Here is a 20,987-nt window from a genome sequence, read left to right as displayed (position 1 = left end):
CAACTAACTATCACAATGCAGATGAGGACAATACAGTAGGTGGCCACAGAGCAATAATGTTGGAGGAACCTGGGTCCCTGAGTGACAGCTTGGAGTAAAGCTGCCCCACCAACCTGGACCATCCCCTCTGGGGCTATTACACGAGAGAGAAATACACTTCTTTCTCTTAAGCCACTATATTTGTGAGGCCTTTTGGTTCACTAGGACAGTACTGAACTTTTATTTACATAGGAGTGTTTTCTGGGTGTCTTTTTTTCTCTCCATCATGAGCTGAATGAAACAGTAAAAGGGGAAACAGTTCACGTTAAAAAAAAAAAAATACCCAGGTATTTCTCCCTTCTTTTGAAATACATGTTATAAAGCTGCACAGGCTCCTGCGGTTGTCTCAGCAGGCAGAAACAAGAAAGGCAGGAAAAAAGGCTAGCTTCCCAGGCAGGAGAGAGCCAGGGAGGAGATGGGAAGATTTGTCTTTATGGCAAATTAGCCCCCATTTCACCTGGTTCTGGGCCTCGCTGTAGAGACACAAGGAGGGAAAAATCACATTTGAACCAGGTTCTAATTAAAGCCAGGACTCCTGGCTGTTTCTACAGGGCCGCACATCTTTCCGGAAGGCTTCTCTAAGAGAGAAAATTGGAAAGGGGAGAATGGGATCCTGGCCCTTTTTTATCTTAGCCCTGAGGGTCCCAAGAGGAGGCACTGCTGCCTTTGCTGATGAGGATTCTGAAACAGTGCCTGGCTTGGGCTTTGCACCAAAGCTATCCAGCTGCACCATCAGCCCCTTTGTTGTGCCTGCAGGGAGCCCTCTGTGAACGTCTCACTGCCCGCGGACCTAGGAAACCTTAAGCCCTCTGTCTCTTGCCTTAGGCAGTCCTGTTGGGCAGTGACCACTTTCTGAAAGGCTACCGAACAAAGGTGGCTGGACCCATGCTCCATCCAAGGCTGACCACAGAGACCCCTGCGTCGAAGGGCCCTGGCTGGAAACTGTGCACTCGTTCACTGCCCTTCATCCTGCACTGCTGTTCCGTAGATGGAGATCTTTCTTCTCAGAAATTCATTGCATGGTTTGTCTTATGATCAACCTCTGAACTGGTAACATTTTATATAACTGGTGGTTTTTTAAAGGGAGGAAATAAAAGTTAACTCTCCTTAATCCTACATACTTCCTTCCAATGTGCAAAGGACCATCTCAAAGTAGATAACGATAAGATCTGGGACCCTGTGTTGGATGAATGCATGAAGGACCTCCATTTTTCCCCCCTTCCTTGTATCCACACTCTTTTTATGTGACTTTGAAACTCACCCCCCCAAAAAAGAGGATTTTGTTTCCCCACCACTGGATTCTGAGTTCATCAGGGGATTAATGAAGGTTAGCAGACATGACACACACAGAAGTTTGAAAAGTGCTTGCTGGTGTTTGATTGCTCTCTTGCACCTCTGCCCCCATCATGAGAACATGTCTGGGCTACCCTCTCTAAGGATAAAAGACACCTGGAGCAGAGCCAAGTCACCCAGTCTTTCCAGCTGAAACCAGCCTACATCAGCCAGCATCCATCCAACCCCGAGTCACATGGGTGAACTCAACTCAGACTAGAAGAACCTCCTGCATCAGCGTAAATCACTGGCACATAGACCCCTGAGCTCAATAAATGCTGAGCTAAATAATTTTAAGCCATGAGATTTGAGGTTGTTTCTTATGCAGCATTGTTGTAACAATGGATAACTGATACAAATGCCAATGATTCACTCACCCTACTCCCAGGAAGAGCCCCAATTTCCAGGTGGGGATCCATGTCTCCCCTACTCTTAATCCACATGGTTTGGATGACATACCCCTCCACTCCTTCACCCCCTAACCATTCCCCGATGACTACAAACAACCCATGTCATTGCCCTCACCATAACAAGTTGTTCAGAGGTAGGTGGCCACATGACAAGGCAAGCCAATCATAGCAAAGCCTGGGATCTTTACTTACGGAGATAGAGGGGCCAATGAGATCAATGATCCCAGCCTTCCATTTATAGGAGAGGCAACTGGAGCTGTGGGCACAAGGACACCCAACAGAACAGAAGCAGCACTGAATCTAAACACAGGCCACCCCCCACTTCCACCTGGTTTATTTTTCTATTTCCCAGGGCCTCTTTAGAAAAGACAACAGGATTCCCTTCAAATGCGGTGCCCAGCTTCAATTAATAATTTATTAATAAAATGTATGTTGAGTGTCTACTACGTGATGGCGGCACCATGCAAGGTTTGGGGGATATTTAGCATGAATGATATCTAGCCAGCTTAGCCTCAGAGGGACACACGTTTTTAAAAAAATTTTACTGGAGTATAGTTGATTTACAATGTTGTATTTGTTTCTGCTGTACAGCAAATTGAGTCAGTTATGCATATACATATATCCACTCTTTTTAAGATTCTATTCCCATATAGGTCATTACAGAGTACTGAATAGAGTTCCCTGTGCTATACAGTAGGTTCTTATTAGTTATCTATTTTATATATAGTAGTATTGCTATCTTGCTGCAACGGCATTTTCTGCAGAGAACTCTCTCCACAGGCTCACTTCATGCCCTATGGGTTCCCAAGGAAGCTCATCAAAATGTCAGTGCTTGCTGTACGCTTTTCCAAAGAGGCTGAACTCAGAAGCTGGTAGGATTTGATTTTTATTAAAAAAAAATCACTTCCTTATCCTCCACCTGCTCTGTACCCTGCTGCTCACCCACAAACCAATAACCCAAGTCAGAAAGTTGCAAAAGCCTGACTTTTAAGAAGTAATGTTTTAAGGCTACTTTTAAGTGAGTCCTTCCCCGGGTTGTGTACCCTCCAACAGAACTGTAACCCAAATCACATATTTTCTGTGCTTCTGTAGCATCTCTTGGATGAATATTTATCACCGAGCTACATTAATATTCTCAGAAGAAAGAAAGAACTAGGATTTCTTGAGTGCCTACCATGTACTAGACACTGTTTTTAGCCATTTCACCTACCTGATCTAATTTAAACCCTCTTAAAGGGAGGTGATGAGGCAATATCATTTTTTTCCATGTGACAGATGAGAATTAAGGCCCAGAGATACTGAGTAATTTGGCTGCCAACTGACCCTGCCACAGCTGATAAGTGGCAGAGCAGGATACCAAATCCAAGACAGTCCACCTCCAATGCTCTTACCTTCCAGCTATAGCCCCCAGATCAAATCCCAACTAAGAAAAGCTTTATTTCAGAAAACAGCAAAAATACTCATGTATTTTTGGAATACATGAGGAATGCTGGCATGTGAAAACTGGTGCTCTGGGGTAAGCTGTGTTTGTATCTAGGATTCGGTCTTAGGAAAATGTAGGTCCAGAATTGAATGCACATAAAATGACCCAGGAGGTGCATTTTTAAAGTGAAAAAATGAAAAATGGAAAGTGAAAAATCCAGAGGTTCCAGGCCCATAGGAATGGGTAGGCCCAGGATGGACATTGGTAAAAAGCATCTCCCGTGATTCTGGGTCAAGTCCTTAAGCCATTCTTTTTTTTTTAAAGACTGATTTTTTTTTATTGAAGTATAGCTGATTTACAATGATCAGGCGAACAGCAAAGTGATTCAGATAGATAGATATTCTTCTTCAGATTCTTTTCTGTTATACATTATTACAAGATATTGAATACAGTTCCCTGTGCTACACAATAGGTCCTTGTTGTTTACCTATTTTATATATAGTAGTGTATATCTGTTAATCCCAAATTCCTAATATATCTGTCCCCTCGCCTTTCCCTTTTGGTAACCATAAGTTTGTTTTCTATGTCTGTGAGTCTATTTCTGTTTTGTAAATCATTTTTTTTAATGTTCCACATATAAGTGATATCATATGGTATTTGTCTTTCTCTGTTTGACTCACTTCACTTAGTATGACAATATCTAGATAGATCCATGTTGCTGCAAATGGCATTATTTCATTCTTTTTAATGGCTGAGTAGTATTCCATTGTGTGTGTGTGTGTGTGTGTGTGTGTACCACATGTTCTTTATCCATTCATCTGTCGATGGACATTTAGGTTGTTTCTATGTTTTGGCTGTTGTAAATAGTGCTGCTGTGAACATTGGGGTCTTAAGCCATTCTTTGAGTTCTGGGTCCTGGTCCTGGGTGTGATGCCTGTGTGAGTGTGGGCAACCTCATTTATCTCAAGAGAACTCAGTTCCTTCATCTGTAGAAGCATAAAGGGTGAAAAAGTATATTTTCTTCATTGCTTCATTGAAGGGTATTATTTGCATTGTCTCATGAAATTACTCTCCCAAACCTGATAGAATGTGAATACTATCATCTCCTCCATTTTGGAAATGGTAGAAATGAAAGACCAGAGCATGTGACGGGCTTGGGCAAGACCACACAACCTGATTCTAGTCAGAGCTAGAGTGATGAAATCACAGCACTATGCTAGAAGTTTCCCCCAAGTTCCAGGCTCCAATGGCGTGCTAGACTAAGGACAGATCAGGTTCAAAGATTCGTTTTGCAAAATAAATGTATTTCCATGATACGTGTTGATATTGGTCAGGGGAGTCCACTGGGATTGAGGTGGTGGTGTCTTCTTCCATCCTGGGTATTAAACAATTATTCCAGGAGTCCACAGGGCTGGGCACGTGGACCTACAGCAGTGACCACTAGGGGGAGACTTTCCTGGAAAACCTCAGGTAGTTAAAAATGAATAGTGCAAACTGCTAAGATTTGTTTGCCATTTCCTGGCAGATAGGATTCCCCTCGCAAGTGAGTTATAGCCAATGCAGGTGGAAGCGGGGAACTTGTATCTTCAGGGACCTAGCCCTTTCTCCTTTGAAGCTACTGCTTCTTATCCAACCTCCCCAAGGGACACCCATCCCTCTGCCCATGCCCTGTGTTCCCAAAGTGGGTTCCTAGCAACATTCCAGTACCTGGATCTCAAGCTGTGAACTGGTTTTCCATAGAGAAAAGAGATCAGATGTCAAAAGTGTTTGGGAAATGATGGGCTATACAGAGTTTGACAGTTTTTTCACCATGAGATTTTTCAGAGCTTTAATTTGCTCACCTGATAATAATAGCAATAATTATACCAGTTACAGCCTCATGTGTTTATCACTTTTGACATGCTAGGCACTGTGACATGTGTTGTACATGTTATCTCACATCGTCCTCACAACAACCTTAGGAGGGAGGTGACAGTGAAGTCTCCATCTTGTTGATCAGAAAAGAGGGGCTCAGAGAGGTTGAATGACTTGGAGAAAGTAACAAGAGTACCAATGATGGGACCACGATCAGAACCCAGGTGTGTCTGAGGCTAAGTCCATCACACCCTGCTGATACTTCTCTTTCAAGAAGGTGGCAGGGTGTACAACCCCCCTGACCCTGTCATCATGCCTCATGTAGATTCAGGGTCTGGAGGTTGAGTAAAAAACAATAGGGAAAATCAGTGACCCCAGAGGAACTTGGGCCTCCCCTCTCTGGGACCCCTTTTCTCCTCCCCAGACAAAGCAGGATAAATAAAGATGCATTTAGGAGGAGAGGTGAAATTAGCCTGGTTTGAGTAGAAAAATAGCCTCTAAGCTCTTGCTTTTGACCTGTCCTGAAATATTTTCTGAATGCATCAGACAACAACAGGCTGATATAAAGACAGGGATGCTGACTGCTTCTAAATGTTGTCATGGGAATCGTAATGGCTTTGTTTTTCACAAGGGAAGGGAAAAAAAGTTTATGCCTCAAATTAGTAGGTCTGTCATGTTCCAAATTGTTTGCATTTCTAAAAATGGATGTTGACATGTGAATAGTTATTATCTAATGCAGACCCAAAAAATCTGCCTCTCTCAAGGCAACAACTCGGTAATCAAGGGGTTCTCATTAGACACGAGGGTCTAAAGCTCTCACTCCCAATTCTGGAATATGGGGTGACACTCTTCATTCCCTCCCCCACCCCGCCCCAGAGCTCAGGTTGCTTCGGAGCCTCTGGGACTCTGGTCAAACTTCCCTCTTCAGAACCCTCAACCCACAGAAAGATGCTTGGAGACCCAATCAAACAGTCTTAGTTTCCCAGCAAGATTTCTCTACCGCAGCGGTTTTTAAAGTATTGTCCCCAGACCAGCAGCATCAGCATCACCTTGGAACCTGTTAGCAGTTCAGCTCCTCTGGCCACACCTAGTGAATCAGAAGCTCTGGGGTGGGGCCCAGGAATTAGGGTTTAACCTTCCTCCAGGCGATGCTGATATGCACTCAAGTGGCCCAAACCTGAGAACCACGGGGCGGCCCACGGCTCCCTCCTCTCCACTCCCACGCACGCACTCACTACCTTCTGCAGTCTCCTCATTACCCCTCTGCTCTATTTTCTTCTCTTCATCCTCTACCCACCACAGTTCGGGGCACTGCCCACCTGGATAACTGCAAGAGCCTTCCAGAAGGTGACCTCAACTCCAGCCCACCCTCCCCCAATCCAGTCTCCACTTAGAAACCAGAACTGTCTTTTGAGAAGGCAAAAGGGCCCTACCAGTATCTGACCTACAGCCCTGCAATATCTTCTAACTTCTCCCAGTTCAATGTCACTAAAGGGTTTGACCTTCACCTGCTTGGGTCAGCTACATCCTCCCAACTACCAAATCCAACAAAGCATAAGGAGTGAAGAAAGAAGAGAACTGAGCTTCCAGTCTGTTCTGGAAAATAGCCATTCCCATCACACCCCAGTGGGAAATAACTTAAGCATTAGAGTCAGGCAGACATGGGTTCAAATTCAGCTTCATCACTTAGCAGCTATATGACTTTAGACAAGCAAGAGCTAGCCTCGCTCAGAGGCCCATGTCCTCATCTCTGAAGGGGAAGGACAACACGTACATGGCTGGGTCATCGGAGAGTTCAAGGACAAAATGACATAAAGGGCTCAGCCCTCTGTCTGGCACATAATAGGGGGTTAATAAATTAGAGCCACCACCTAGCCCAGTCACCCAGCTAGTTAATGCACAGACTCAAGGGGACCAACTTTTGATGCTCACCATGGTAGCCAGGAAAGTTGAAAATAGCATCTGTTCCCCAAAAGGCTAATCATTCCCAAGACCCAGGGCCAACAACCTGACTCTGTTTATCTCTCCCTCACAATTTGTGTTTCTCCCCCTGCGTTAATTTACCTTACATTTTGCCATTTGCCTGCACAGTTTTCTGAGAAAAAAACGTCTCCTGGATGTCTTACCTGGGATGGTTTCTGATAATGACATTTTCCTTCAGGCAATGAATATCGGGAAGTGAGGAGTAGCACACTTTTCAACAACAGCCTGGAGCACAGACATGCCACCCCAGATGCACGCGCGTGTGCACACACACACACACACAACACCTACACACTGGAACTCAGACGGACCTACAGGTCCACCCAACGCGGACACATGTGTGCACACAGACACCGGGATTCTCTGTGCCTTCACGGATTAATGCCAAATCTAACGACACCTGGACAAAAGAGCTAGAAAAAGCCATACGGTACCTTTCGGTGACTTAAGTGTCGCCACTGTCCAGTCACCCTCAGAACTTCCTAAAAAAACAATAATGGAGAGATGCTGATCTGTTCACAGGCTTCCCATGTGTGCTGTGCCCTCAAAGCCCAGATGCTCTGCAGGCACCCCAGCTGCAGCCTCCAAGGGGCGCAGGTCTCAGGGGACCGGGGAACAGGGCGAGGGACCAAATGCGCAATGACAATTGTGTGAACACTTCTCTCTGCAAGGCCCTGAAGCACGATCAAGATAATGCCCAACACAGGATCAAGAGAGGTTCCCCCGAAGAAAGCCTAGATGTTTTCAGGGAGAGAGAGAATTCCTAGGTGGCTCTAAATTTCAACACTCTAAGAAAAAAGCAGTTTTAGTTACATGAAGTCACTTTGGCTAATAACGCTCTGTTGACAAGAGATCAATTTTGATCCTCTTTTATTGCAATTCCCCTGCTAAAAAGGTGGGGGTAGCATCATTAGCTCCAAATTCAAGGTCGGGGCAGGCTCTGCTGACTGCAACTTTAAATGCTGGGTGGCAGGCTGGGTGGGGTGGAGACCCCGCTTTCACAGTGCCTAGCACACAGTCTGTGTTTGAAAAATATTGTTGAATGAATGAATGAATTCAAGGTTCTCCACGGGGTCACTCTTCCCGAGGTAAGGAAATTCCCCTCAATGCTAAAGGAATCAAACTTGTTATCTGAGAATCCCATAATGCCTGGGACTTTGATTATAAATCAGTTTCTCTAAATTGAATTCCATTTCAGATGTACTGGATGAGCCCTGGGGGAATCTCCTATTATTAGGAGAACCCCATAGTGACCCTTTTGTAAAGGATGGTGAGAATGACTATGGCTACAGCCTACCCCGGTCCTCGACAGACCTTCTCTGTAAGACCGGGTTTTACTCAAACCGAGGCAAACATGCGCACGTGCCTAAGCAGCAGCCTCTGCCCACTGGCTGGCGGCCTGACCAATCAGCGTGCGCTACTAGCTCCAGTTTCCTTTCTTAGGAATCTACCTGGAAAAACCAAGTCCTCAACATTTCTGCACAATTTCCAGAGATTTATCAGGCTGCCAGCTGGGAAGAGATGTAGGGAACAGTCTGTGATCTGAATGATTACAGAGCACAGATCCGGCCCCATTTAAACATTTCTGGTTGGCCTCCCAAGCGTGCCAAAGGATGCTCAAATTGCCACGTTCCCCCTGCGGATACGAACTCTACACCCTCATCACTAACAACAGAGGGGAAATTGGAATGACAGGTGAAGAGCGACGAACTTAAAATTAAGTGGGATCCGCCTGGGATGCCTTCATGTTTCTTCTCCCTCTGAGCCAGGATCATTGACATCTGGAAATAGTGATACGGCCCCAGATCTTCCTGTGCGGGTGGACACATGCCTGACCGAGTCACTGAGTCACTAAGCCCAAGGAAGCTGTTTGCTCCCAAGTCAAATCCATGACCGCCTTGAAGGCAGGAAACAAGCTGTGGTCACCTCTGTTCCCACTACCTAAGACAGGACAAGACAGTAACAAGTTTTGTTTCATAAATCCAAAGCTAATATGGGCGCTTAATAAGATGGCACACAAGCTACCAAATAAATAGCTAAGGCCCCATTATGGGCTTGGTGACACTAATGGACATTAGATAAATATTTTTTGGGTGAAAAATTAAATGCTTATGTAAAGAGGATGGGCCTATGGCACTGAGAGGAAGCGACCATGAGGGAACTTTCTGGGAGAGGAAAATATTTCTTATCCTTACTGGGACGTTGATGACCCTAGTGTATGTATATTTCAACAGTCACACTACTGTAAAATTATGATCTGAGTTTTATACTATACATATGAAATTATACCTCAACTATAATGCACCTTAAACATGTTATACCTCAATTATACTCAGCATCATGAGAAAACTTTTACCTTCAAACAAAGAAAACAATACCTTAGTAAGTCCTCCCCCACAAAGAGGAAAACGGCCCTCTTCAATCTTGTTTTTTTTTTTTTGGCCTGGTTATAACCTCTGGTGCCAGAAATTGCTCTGTGAGAGACAGCATCATTTCGTGGGAAGAAGATGACCTGAATCAGGCTATCCCAAATATGAGTCTTGGCTCTTTGGGCGTGATTTTGGGAAAATTACTTAACTATACCAAGCCTCAGTTTCCCCATCTTTTGACTTTGGGACTGATACCTCCTTCAGAGGTGTACTGTTTGGGTCGATGATACTAGCTCACTTTCCTCCATAACAGTGACAAAAAGAAAAACTAGCAGAGGTTAATTCACATTTGAGGGGCTTATGCATCACTTAGGGTTTTCACACATGATTCCTACAGAAAGAGTGAAAAAGAATTCCTGCCACATCTAAGTGCACTGTTGCTGTGGTTTTAAAAAGTGCTATTGGAAAATGTTAACATGGTACTGGGAAAATAGTCCCTAGACTGTCAAATAGCAACAGAGAAAATATTTTCTTATTAAATTCTTAAATTAAAAAAAAAAAGGCACAGCCTTTTATCAATAATGCTGTTACTTCCTGTCTCTTTCTCTCACCAGGCAGCATAAGTTGCACTAAAGCATCTAAAGGGCATGTGGTCAGGAACCTATAGCAGCTGAGGATTTAAACTCTCAAGACACCTAGAGGAAAAACTAGACACGGGGTCAATAGGAGCTAAATGCCAATGTACAGGCAATTTTCCATTTGCAAAGCCCATCAGGAATTACATAAAAGAGTGGTCTTTTCCCAGTTCTGGAGGCAGGAATCACCCATCTCTGAATCATCAGGTGACCCTTAGGGATATTTTCACAACTGTCTTTGCAAACATTGACCTATGAGGAACCATAAAGTGGGTCCTTGCATTGTAACCACCCATCCACAGGTGGCTCAGGCCAGAGGATTTGTGTGCTTAACTGAATTTTCAGGTTACAGTTTGGCTCAGTCTAGAACAACACACACTTCTTGACTTTTCTTGGTAGAAAATACTTAGAAAATGTTTAAACCCACATTTCTGACTTAGTAAGGAGAGTTAATTGAGTGAAACAGAATCTTTCTTTGATGGATTGTAGGAGTCATAGCTCTGGGCATATGGACCTTCACTGTCCAGGCTATTGATGGGGAGAGTGAAGAGGTTTGGGCCGCCTCTTTGCTGGCCCTAAGCACAACTCAGAAAAGTCATTTGCTGTTTGCTTGCTTGCTTGTTTGTTTTATCAGAGTCCCAAAGTGAGTTAGCTTTCAGGCACATCTTTCCCATCAAACTAGAGTGAAGGATATGGACCCAACTCTCTATTTCCTTCAAAGTGAAATCTACCAATTGCATGTTAATCAAGGTACCCGTGTATTTGGAAATTCAAGGAAAAATATGACCAACAAACAATTCTGGTCTGGAGACTTTCATATGGGGCAGTATTGATTGCGGGCTGACCATGTACCAGGATAAGCACTTTCCCTGCACTGTATCACCAGATCTTCCCAATAGACAATTAGTTGTATATTTTTATTATCTCCATTGTACACATGGGGTAACTGAGACCTGGAAGGTTGAGTAATTTCTGCAATAAACGTATGAACTAGATCTTAAACTCAGTCCTGACCAATTGCAGGGGCAGTGCTATATGCCACCATCTTGCTGATGATCTCATGCTCCTGTCATGATGTGGGTGCTGTCTGTCACGTGGTTTTATTCAGTGGTTTTACAAATATGTATTAGGAGGGCTTATTAAGATCCCTTCATGAGTGATCACAGAGGCCACAGAAGCAATAACCGATTTGTCCTGTGCCAGCAGAGATAAGATGGGCTTTACCCTTTGTGGAAGACGGCAGAGAAGAGGAGGAAAAAGCCAGGAATCATGCAGTTTTAGAGCATGTCAGACCTCTGCAGATGTCAGTGGGTCACCAAATACAGACCCCCAAGTTTATTCACCCCAAGGAGAAGAATAGCCGAGGGTGAGGTCTGGAGTGATTTTGAAAACACTGAAGTGAGCATTTATTTTGTTACTATTACATGGACTAAATGCTTAAAATAATATTTGAGTTATCGATAAAACAAGATTTTCTTTTTAATTACATAGTCCAAAGGCGATATTTGATGCTTGTGTTCTCTGGTGTTCTGCTGAGACTAATTTTCCCAAATAGCTCTACATGGTTGAAATGGCAGGTGGGGGATGGGAAAAGTTAAAGAAAGGAAAAAAGGGAAGAACTTTTGAAATGAATAAAAATACTAGCTCAAAAAAAAAAAAAAAAGATCCCTTCATGGTGCTACATGCTGGGGATACATCGATGAAAGGGACGGACTTGGTTCATGCCTCAGTGGGACCTACCATCAAGGAACACCAGATTAAATGTTTGCAGAATGGATGAAAGCGTTGAACAAATAATCATTCAACTTCATCACTCCTTCTTGTACAGAGTACAGTGAGGTGTAGCCTCTTACATTTCCCTAGTGTATGCTAATATTTTACAATAACTGGCCAATGAACTCCTTGAGAACAGAGACCGTTCTGTAGTCACATGCTATATAGGACCAGATGTTACATTCCCAAATCCCTGAATTATAGAAAGAAAGGAGCTCTCTTTAAACATGAATGAGTGTGATTTCAACAAGCACACAACAAAAATAAAATTAAATAAATAAAATAAAAATTAAATTAAATCAAATCAAATTAAATAGATGGGAAGTCTTGTTTGGGAAGAATTTATCTCAGGAACTACCAACAATTCCCACGCTTTTCTCCCCAGAGTTGGTAGTGAATAAAGGAGACATATTTAATGGTCCACGGGTATTCTAATGAGTAGAATGAGTAGAACTGGTTAATTTTCCAATTTTAAAATTAGAATGGAGCTTGGAAACTAGAGAGTTCAGGTTCTTCATTTTTCACACAAAGAAGCTGAGGTCAGGGGGTTTTGGTGACCAACCCACTTGATGTTCTGAATATTAAAGCCTCCAAGAGAACACTGATTTTTCCAGAGGTATTTTTGAACTTGGCAGTTAACCCTAAAGGCTGTCCAAGTCTCCCCTTATTTACTGAATTGAAATTTTTAGAAAATGAGTCTGGTTATCAGAGACTGCAGAGCTTTCCACAGCAAACCATTTTTTAAACAACTTCTCTACTGGGTGGTAACGATTTTGTTAATGAAACTCATTTCATCATTCACAGCACAGTTACATTATTCCTTAATAGAGAACCCTTGAAAGAATGTTTATTATGGGATTTGCATTTCATTTGGGCGGGCAGACTCTGGACTCCTGGGTAACCCATCGGGTCATGCATTCGCTCAGTCTGCCCCTCACTGGACCTCACAAGACCATTACAAGACCATCTGTGACTCAGATAAAGCTTGTGAACTCCCATAATAGTCAGAAAAGAAGGACCAAGAAGAAGAGGGGCACATCAACCATAGCCAGGACTGGGGAGGGTACCCCAAGTGAGACCCTTCAGAGTTTTTAGAAGATACAGGGGTGCTCCCTTCCAACTAAGCTATTCTTTGATTCTTGTCAAAGACAAGCTCATTCCTTCATTCAACAAACATTTCAGGAGTTCCAGCTTTGTGGAAGAAAGTGTTACTCAAGGAGTGTCAAATAAACTTTCAGACTGCAAGTTTAATTCCAAATGCACTGCAAACATTTGCTATACCAAGAAGCCCTGAGTCAATGCTGGACAGAATCAAGGAATTCTGTTGGAAGATCCATTTATGATTTACCCAAAGAGCTACTGGGTGTTGAGGGGGAAGGAAACACTGGGCCTAAGTTGAAGAAATGAGTTGTTTTGGGTAATAGGACCAGTTCTAAAAGAAAAAGACGTCTGGGTGGATTTTTTTTTTAATGCAAAAGAAGAATCAAGTATAACAGCAGATGCTCTTCATCACCTAAATGCAAGGCTCAGAAAGGGAGGTGGGCCACGGAATAGTGCATGAAGGCTTCTGCAGTTACACTGGCACAGATGCCCTGACTCTTTCTCTCCTAGGTAACAGCTCCCTTCCCTTCCTAGTAATATCTGAGTTTATCTGAACACGTTTAGGATGTATGTGCTCTGCAAACACACAATATGGAATAGAAGAAATCTGTGGTCATGGGTGTAGATGAGGGTTGAGGTGGGTGGAGAAATTCAACAGGAAACGTGGGAGATTACTATGTAAAGTCTTACGAGGCTTAGAATTTAGGCAGCACAACCTGTGCCCTCAGAATTATAAGCACCCCTAAAACCTTCTTCAAATGGTTCCATTTGGAAATCGTGGGAGATTGAGGAACATGAGTTCCTAAAGATGGACTTCTTGTTCAAACGCTAAGCCCCAAGTATGTGCCTGGCCCTCTGTTGGGCACCAATATGCTTGTTTTATGAATCTTATGTCCGTAGACCGTGGTTCCGAGAGCAGCCTAGACATGTGATCATGTCTGTGCTTTGGTTTCTGTCCTGAGTTTGTAACAGAATTAGGATATTTCATACTGGAATTGATCAGCACATGTCTCCTGTCCCATCTCCAACGAGGAGCTTGGCAGTGGGGAGAGGAAATAGGATGAGAAGCTGATTATAAAAGAAGGCATGCGGTCTGGGAGTCTTCTGCCCGCCCCAAAGCTTGACTTTGCTGTGGGTGCTGCTTCCATCCTATAGAACGGGGCCATGAGTCATTTGTTTAGGAGCCTGGGTCACCGTCAGACTCCCTCATGTACAAATCGGGGGAATGGACTGAACCCCAGCCCACCCAGGGCTGTGGGAAGGGAGCAGCAGGAGCACAGGCTCTGCAGCGATAAAAACACAAGTTCAAGTTGCCCACAGGCTGCTTGATTTGGAGCAAGTTAAATTAGCCTCCCCGAGCCTCAGTTTTCCTAATCTGAAAATTGGGGCAATACCTATGCCTTCCTCTTTGGAGCGCTATAAGAAAATAAGACAGTGTCTATAAAAGGGCCAATGCAATGTCTGGCACTTGATAAGAACTCAGGTAATAGGAGCTCCAGGCTCCCCCCGCCACCCCCCAACACCAGAAATGTTTACATCTGGAAAAACAAGAGTTCCCTGAGATAGGAATGTGCAGGCTTACTGACTTCTCCGAGAGGCTGGACTGTGTGGGTGGTGAGTGTCACACTTAAAGGGCAGGGGGTTCGGAGACCGAGTGTCCTGGATCCTAAGTCCAGGTTCCCTGAGGATTCGCTAGGGCAGACGGTTGATGGTGAAGGGGCTGAGGTATCGGTATGATCCAATAGTATCCACGTTCTCCTTCTCCCCCTCCCCCGCCACCCTGCCCCACACAGCAAGGTAGGACTTGACCTGGGGCCAAGAGAAAGCCGCTGAGGGGCTCTGGTCCTTAGTAAACTGTGTCCCAAGTAAAGAGACCCAGAATACATGAGAGAGAGACAGAGAGAGAATGAGACAGAAAGAAAGAGAGAAAGAGAAATAGAGGGAGATTTTGAAAGATAGATAGATGATAGATAGATAGATGATGGGTGGATAGATAGATGATACATAGATAGTAGATGGATAGATAGATGATGGATGATAGATGGACGATAGATAGATAAGAAAGACAGAAAAAGGAGTAGAAAAAAGTAGGGGATAAGGAAATCTAGAAGGAACAGAAAAGTACAGGAGAGAGAGAGAAGAAACAAAACAGCACTTACCGACAGCCTTCAAGGAGGCGTACTTGTTGAGCTCTTTGCCAGGCGGCTGCTGTTCGTAGGGGTTGGAGATCTGGCCCAGGCTGGGGTAGGAATGTGGATGGCCCATCTGCTGGAGCAAAGGGGAGGTGGGCACTGCGTTGTTCATCTGGGTGGCGTCTAGAAGTGAAGAGAACAGACGGAGATGGTCACCAATGGGGCAGGACCTTCTACCCACCCCCACCATGGCCACATCCCTTGAGACCAAAACTCCACGCCCTTTGGGGACACGAGAGGGAGGGCAGCCGAGGATGGGCAGATATATCGGCAACAACCAACTCTGCATTGGAGAGCAGCTGAGGATGGATGGGTAAAGAGCAAAGGATTCCCCTAGAACACTTCCATCTCCCCCAAAATTAACATAAGGTCCTATCACTGCGGGGGCTACTTTTATCAAAGCAACATACATATAAAAAGATGACCAACTTCAGTAACAGTCAAGGAAATGCAAGTCAGGACAACGGGAGGCCACTCCCCTGCCAAGAGATTGGCAACAATTAAAAGGACTGAAGGACACCAATCAAGCAAAGATGTTGGAAACTCGACAGCCTCATAAACTCACGGTGGACATATGATTTGCTGTATCTGCAGAAAGGATTCTGGCAGTGTGTATGGAAATTTAAAATGCATGTGTATGTTGACCAAATAATACCACTTCTAGGGATGGAGCCTTCAGAAATACAAGCAACAGAATGTGAGGATATTTGTTCAGAGGCGTTCTTTGCACTATGGTTTGTAAAGTGAAAAATAAAAACCACACAGAAACAACCTGAACTCCTATCAATGCAGGAATGCTTAAATTATTGTACATCTGTATTAGGTACATAATATGTACATACATATGATGGCCTATCATTCAGCTGTTAAAAAAATGAGTTAAAAATCAGTTAACTATACATGTGGAGAGTTTCTTATGGTTTATATTGTTAAGGCAAAAAAAGCAAATGTCAAAGTAATGCGCATAACAGGGCATTTGGTTTAAAGAAAAGAAAATCTGTGCATATTTTTGTGTGCTGTGGTTTGCAAAGACTGAAAAAAATAGGTAAAAACACACCAACTGAATATTGGCTACTTAGAGGGACTGGAATTCATGGGGGAAAAGGTTCAGGAATTATTCTTTGAGCTGTTAAGGGTTTCTGTCTTCACCCTGAGAACAATGGGATGGATGGACTGAAGGCAAGAATGAAATGGGAGTCACGGAGTCCAGGTGAGAGAATTATGGCTCAGTTTCAGGCAGGAAGCAAGGGTTCCCTCCATCTTCATGAAGCACATCTGGAGATCCAGATCAACATGGCAGTACTTGCTGGCAGTGCCTTGAAAGATCCCCTTTACCAGCATGTGCACCCGTTTCCCAGCCACTGTGTCGGTTGCTCAGAGCTCACAGGTGCCCCTAACATCCAAAAAATCGTTCTCGGCTGATGGAAGCCACCATCCTGGGCTTAATCTGCTTAATGTCCCTCACCCTCAACACCCAGGGTGGGTGACAACCAATGCCCAGCTGACACTAAGGTACCAAGACCAGCCCTTGCCTCAAGGTGGGGATAACTTAATGGAGCAAGGGGGGCTCCAGAGCTCCCATGGGTTGAGACAAGTTTAGAGCAGGGGTCAGCAAGCTTTTTCTGGAAAGGGCCAGAATGTAAATAGCTTAGGCTTTGCAGGCCATCCAGTCCAGAGACTACTCGCCTCTGCCCTTGTAGCAAGAAAGCTGACATAGACATTATGTCAGCGTGGCTGTGTGCCAATAAAACTTTATTTAAAACTTTATTTACCAAAATAGGTGGCAGCTGAATTTGGTCCACGGGCCATAGTTTGACAACCCCTGGTCTAGACTTTATCTGAAACTGAGAGCCCCATCCCTGTGTGGCTCCTTTATCTTTCCTATTTTGTTTCCCTCACAACCTTAGAGAGGTGTGGGTGTTTGACTCCCTCAGAGTCTCATACACCTGAACCCCTCTCTCAAGCACTGCTTCTAGGCAATTCAACCCGTGACATATATAGAATAAGTTTGGCTTTAGAAACCAATACACTCGAACGGAAAGAAGCAGGGTTACCACAGCTGAGACACAGAGATAAGGAGAGTATTTTTATCACTGCACATGCATGGGCCATCCCACAAGCCCAACTGTCTAATGGGAATATCGCCAAACATAAGCCAAGTCGCCCAGCCGCTGGCCAGCATCTGAGGAGGCGGGCATGTCTCCCTGCCATGATAACTCTTTGGCTGGGATTCAGCTGGGGCGGAAGAGTCCTAAGATTAATGAAGTCATGGTGGAAATGTTGTCTCATGTAAATTACGGCTCTCCCTGTAGCCTGGACCCCAACGTCCTCTGACATTTTCCTCTCCAGAGCAACCTGCTGGGGAGGTCTGTCTGCTTCCCCTGGGCACGTCAGGCCAGACATGTTTGTGCCCAAATGTTGGTGTAATAGGAAGTGATTTACTGTAAGTTCTCATTGTTTGCTGCTCTGTGGGGTTTTTTCCCCAACATACACACACACACACACACACACACACACACATATTTTTTTTAGTGGACAGCTACTGTTTTGTGTATTCAGAAGTACCAGTTCCAGGCACTCTGCTTCATCCCCATTTGACTCATGTGATTAGCTGCCAATCACTGTAACTCTCTTAGTTTGGGTTTTCCCAGAAGTCACTGAGATAAGGACTCAAGTACAAGTATATTTGGGAGGTGATGTCAGGCAATACTGCAGACAAGGGGTGAGGGGGCGAGATGGGAAAGAGAAAGAGTCAGATAAAGAGTGCAATGCCCAGCAAGGGGCAACTGTGGAGAACGGGAGTTTAATCCCACTCTGGCATTCTGGTAAATGGTGTTGAGTGCATGTCTCAGAATTCTGTCAGCCCGTGGGCAAGTGAGCCCCTGAGTATTTATGTGCCAGCTCCCATCAGTCGTTGTTTGAGGGCTGCTTCTGGTAGACAGTAATTCCTCAGCACTTGTAACCTACCACGTTCATGGGCAGAGTGAGCTCTGGTAGCCAGAAAAACTCTTACTCAGAGATGTAAGTAAGAGCTGGCAGTTGGAAATCAGGCCAGTAACTCACCCTTCTGGTCACACAGTGAACATGTGATCCAAGTCAGACCAATCACAACACCTCCTTCTCCTCACAGTGATTGGGCCAGAAGGGAGCATGTGATCTAGGCTGGGCCAATCAGAGCCCTTCCCTGAATTTTTTCTATTGGGAAGCTTTGGAGTCAAGGAGCCAGGAGGCCATGAATTCAAATGAGTTTGAACCTGCCATGTGAAGAAAATCTTTCTTTATTGTGAAAGAATAAGGAAAGAAGCAGAGGAGATAGGGAAGTCCCTTTCTGAATAAGCTAGTGTGCTTTGGGGTTACTGTCACGTGCAATGTAAGTTCTGACTAGTGCACTGTTGTCCTGAATCCCACTGGGAGGCTGGAACTGACCAGAAGGGAGGCTTCCCATGGGGCCTGCAGAGTGCACCAAGGTGGAACAGGCATTGGCCCTGGATTTTCTACAGAGCTTCAGTAGAAATTTCAAACAGCAAATTGACCGAGTAGTGCATAGAGAATGCCCAAGGACATTCATAAGTTAATTAACTAATATCTTAATGGCAGGTTTTTTTTTTTTTCTGGAAATAGACCCTTAACTAGTTACAGAGCTGACACCACCTAAGCCCATCATCCAGTGGGAGCCCTTACTCCCATCTCTTTGCTCCCTCAGTCCCAGATCCCATCCACTATTTTCAAACTCTGTTTCCAGTCCTGCCAGGGGAAATGCTAAACACTTCTTAAAGAAAAAAAAAAAGTACAGAGATATTCCTTACCACTTGGGATAGCCTTTTATATTCTTAAACAGAATACTCCATTATAAAGCATTTGCTTTTGGATGATTTCTCCCAAGTCCTGAGCTAACTCAGGGGCAGCGAGTAGTTACTTAATGAAAGTGTGTAGGACTGAGATGGCCCACCAAAGTGATCCATCACAAAGGAAAATGAGGCTGCCCCAGAGTCACATTCCTACTTTCACATTCAGAACAACAGGAAGCACATTTCTGGCAGTTTTAGATAGCCATTTTTTGCTAGCTTCCAGGCGCTGATTATTCAGAAATACTGAAATCCAGGCTCAGGGCAGCAATCAAGAATTATTAAACAGACATTGGTGACTGGGTTTCTTAAATGTTATTTTCATTTTACTGAGCAGGAGGATGGACCAGACCTGGCAACCCAGTTTTTCTGTGAGTTTTCCACACATAATACCCAGCTAAGGAGGACAAACAAAAGAGTAGACGGGAGGTAAGCTCAGGTTGCCATCCAAGAAAAATCGAATAGGGTGAGTGAAGAGGGAAGAGTAGGTTATAATGTGCAAATCCTGACCTTGTCAATTGAGAGAAGAAGCATAAAGATACGAGATAACTGTTTGAATGTATGTATATATGTAGTATGTATATATGTCCATGCACGTGTATGTATTTATATACATATGTACACAAATATATAATATAATGTATGTTATATATTATATATTGTATATTTTATATATTATATAATATAGTATATAATACATACACTAAGTATATATACTATGCAAAAGAAATTATATATATAATTTATGTATTATATATTATACATTTTATATATAATTATGTTTTATGTATTATGTAATATAGTAGGTATTTATATATGTACACACATATATAATTATATATTATCAATTTTATATATTATATAATATAGTATATAATATACTAATTAAATATACTATGCAAAAGAAATTATGTGTATACATAATTTATATATTTACTATATATATTTTACATATAAATTATATATGTGTGTGTGTGTGTGTATATATATAATTTCTTTTGCATAGCCATGACCATAGAGGGAATCCAGTAGGACCAGCCATGTCTTGCTCCCAGCAGTATGGTTTCTCTTCTAGATACACCTCAGCCCCAGGGATGTCTTATCCACCTCACCTCTGTAGAAAGGTACTTTCTACCCAAGGTCACAAAAAAACTTTCCCTGCCTCATTATAATTTTGCAACTCCTTCTGATCCTTAGAAATAACTGACAAGGACTTGCTGTTCTGGGATGCTGCATTCCGTCAAGACCCTCAGTCAGCAAACAAGAAGTTGATAATGTCCCCATGTTCTCCTTCCTAAGACAGAAAATGGGCCTCACGTATTTGACAATCATTTTCAAAGAAAGTTAAGATACACTTACTCTATATAGAAGTATCTGGCAGACTTACACCAAGGTAACCACCATGTAAGTACTGTTATGATGTGGTATATCTTAGTTACTAAACAGACTAATGAATGCAATCCAGATAGGGTTGTTAAGGTAAAAATGCTCAATTACAAACCCTGGGATGATGCTCTAGTTTTCTCAGAGCAAAAGAGGCAGATACCAACTATCAGAAACTAGACCAGTTTGGCTCATCTTGGAGGAAAGGCAACAATAGTAAGTTTTGCAAGGCATATCACAAGGAAGAATTGCACAGAAAGGCACAAGATGGTCAAAGAGTGCTGTTCTGTGGAGCATATATTATGTGCCAGTCACTTGGTAATGAACTTTTCATGTGCTATCTCCTTAAATCCTCATATCAATCCTGTGACGTAATGATACAGGAACAATATATCTTCTAAACAATTTTTTATTGTAGAACAATTTTAGATTTACAGAAATACTGCAAAGATAGCACAGAGAGTTCCAATATACCCCAGCCCCAGTTTCCCCAATAGGGTACATTTGTTACAATTAATAAACCAAGACTGACATATAACTATTAACGAAAACCCATACTTTATTCAGGTTTCCTTAGTTTTTGCCTAATGTCCTTTTTCTGTTCTAGAATCTCATCCAGGTAGCACATTAAATTTAGTCATCGTGTTT

At 43.4% G+C, this 20,987-nt stretch overlaps 1 protein-coding gene across 2 annotated transcripts in view; it reads right to left on the bottom strand.

The window, feature by feature from the left end:
• Nucleotides 1-20,987, bottom strand: part of SHISA9 (shisa family member 9) — a 296,620-nt gene that overhangs the window by 14,057 nt on the left and 261,576 nt on the right. Inside the window, exons 3-4 of one of the 2 annotated variants that reach the window (XM_082359282.1) lie at nt 15,079-15,234; nt 7,476-7,523 (exon numbers count right to left, since the gene is read on the bottom strand). In XM_082359282.1, coding sequence (XP_082215408.1) covers nt 7,476-7,523; nt 15,079-15,234 — 204 coding nt within the window. The remainder of the gene's footprint in view (nt 1-7,475; nt 7,524-15,078; nt 15,235-20,987) is intronic. The other variant, XM_082359283.1, reaches the window with a different exon arrangement.

This window comes from Balaenoptera borealis (genome assembly GCF_965194805.1).
Source record: "Balaenoptera borealis genome assembly, chromosome: 16".
NCBI classification, from domain to species: Eukaryota; Metazoa; Chordata; class Mammalia; order Artiodactyla; family Balaenopteridae; genus Balaenoptera; species Balaenoptera borealis.
Note: the sequence above shows the minus strand (reverse complement) of the source record. Positions and strands in the feature narration are given on the sequence as shown.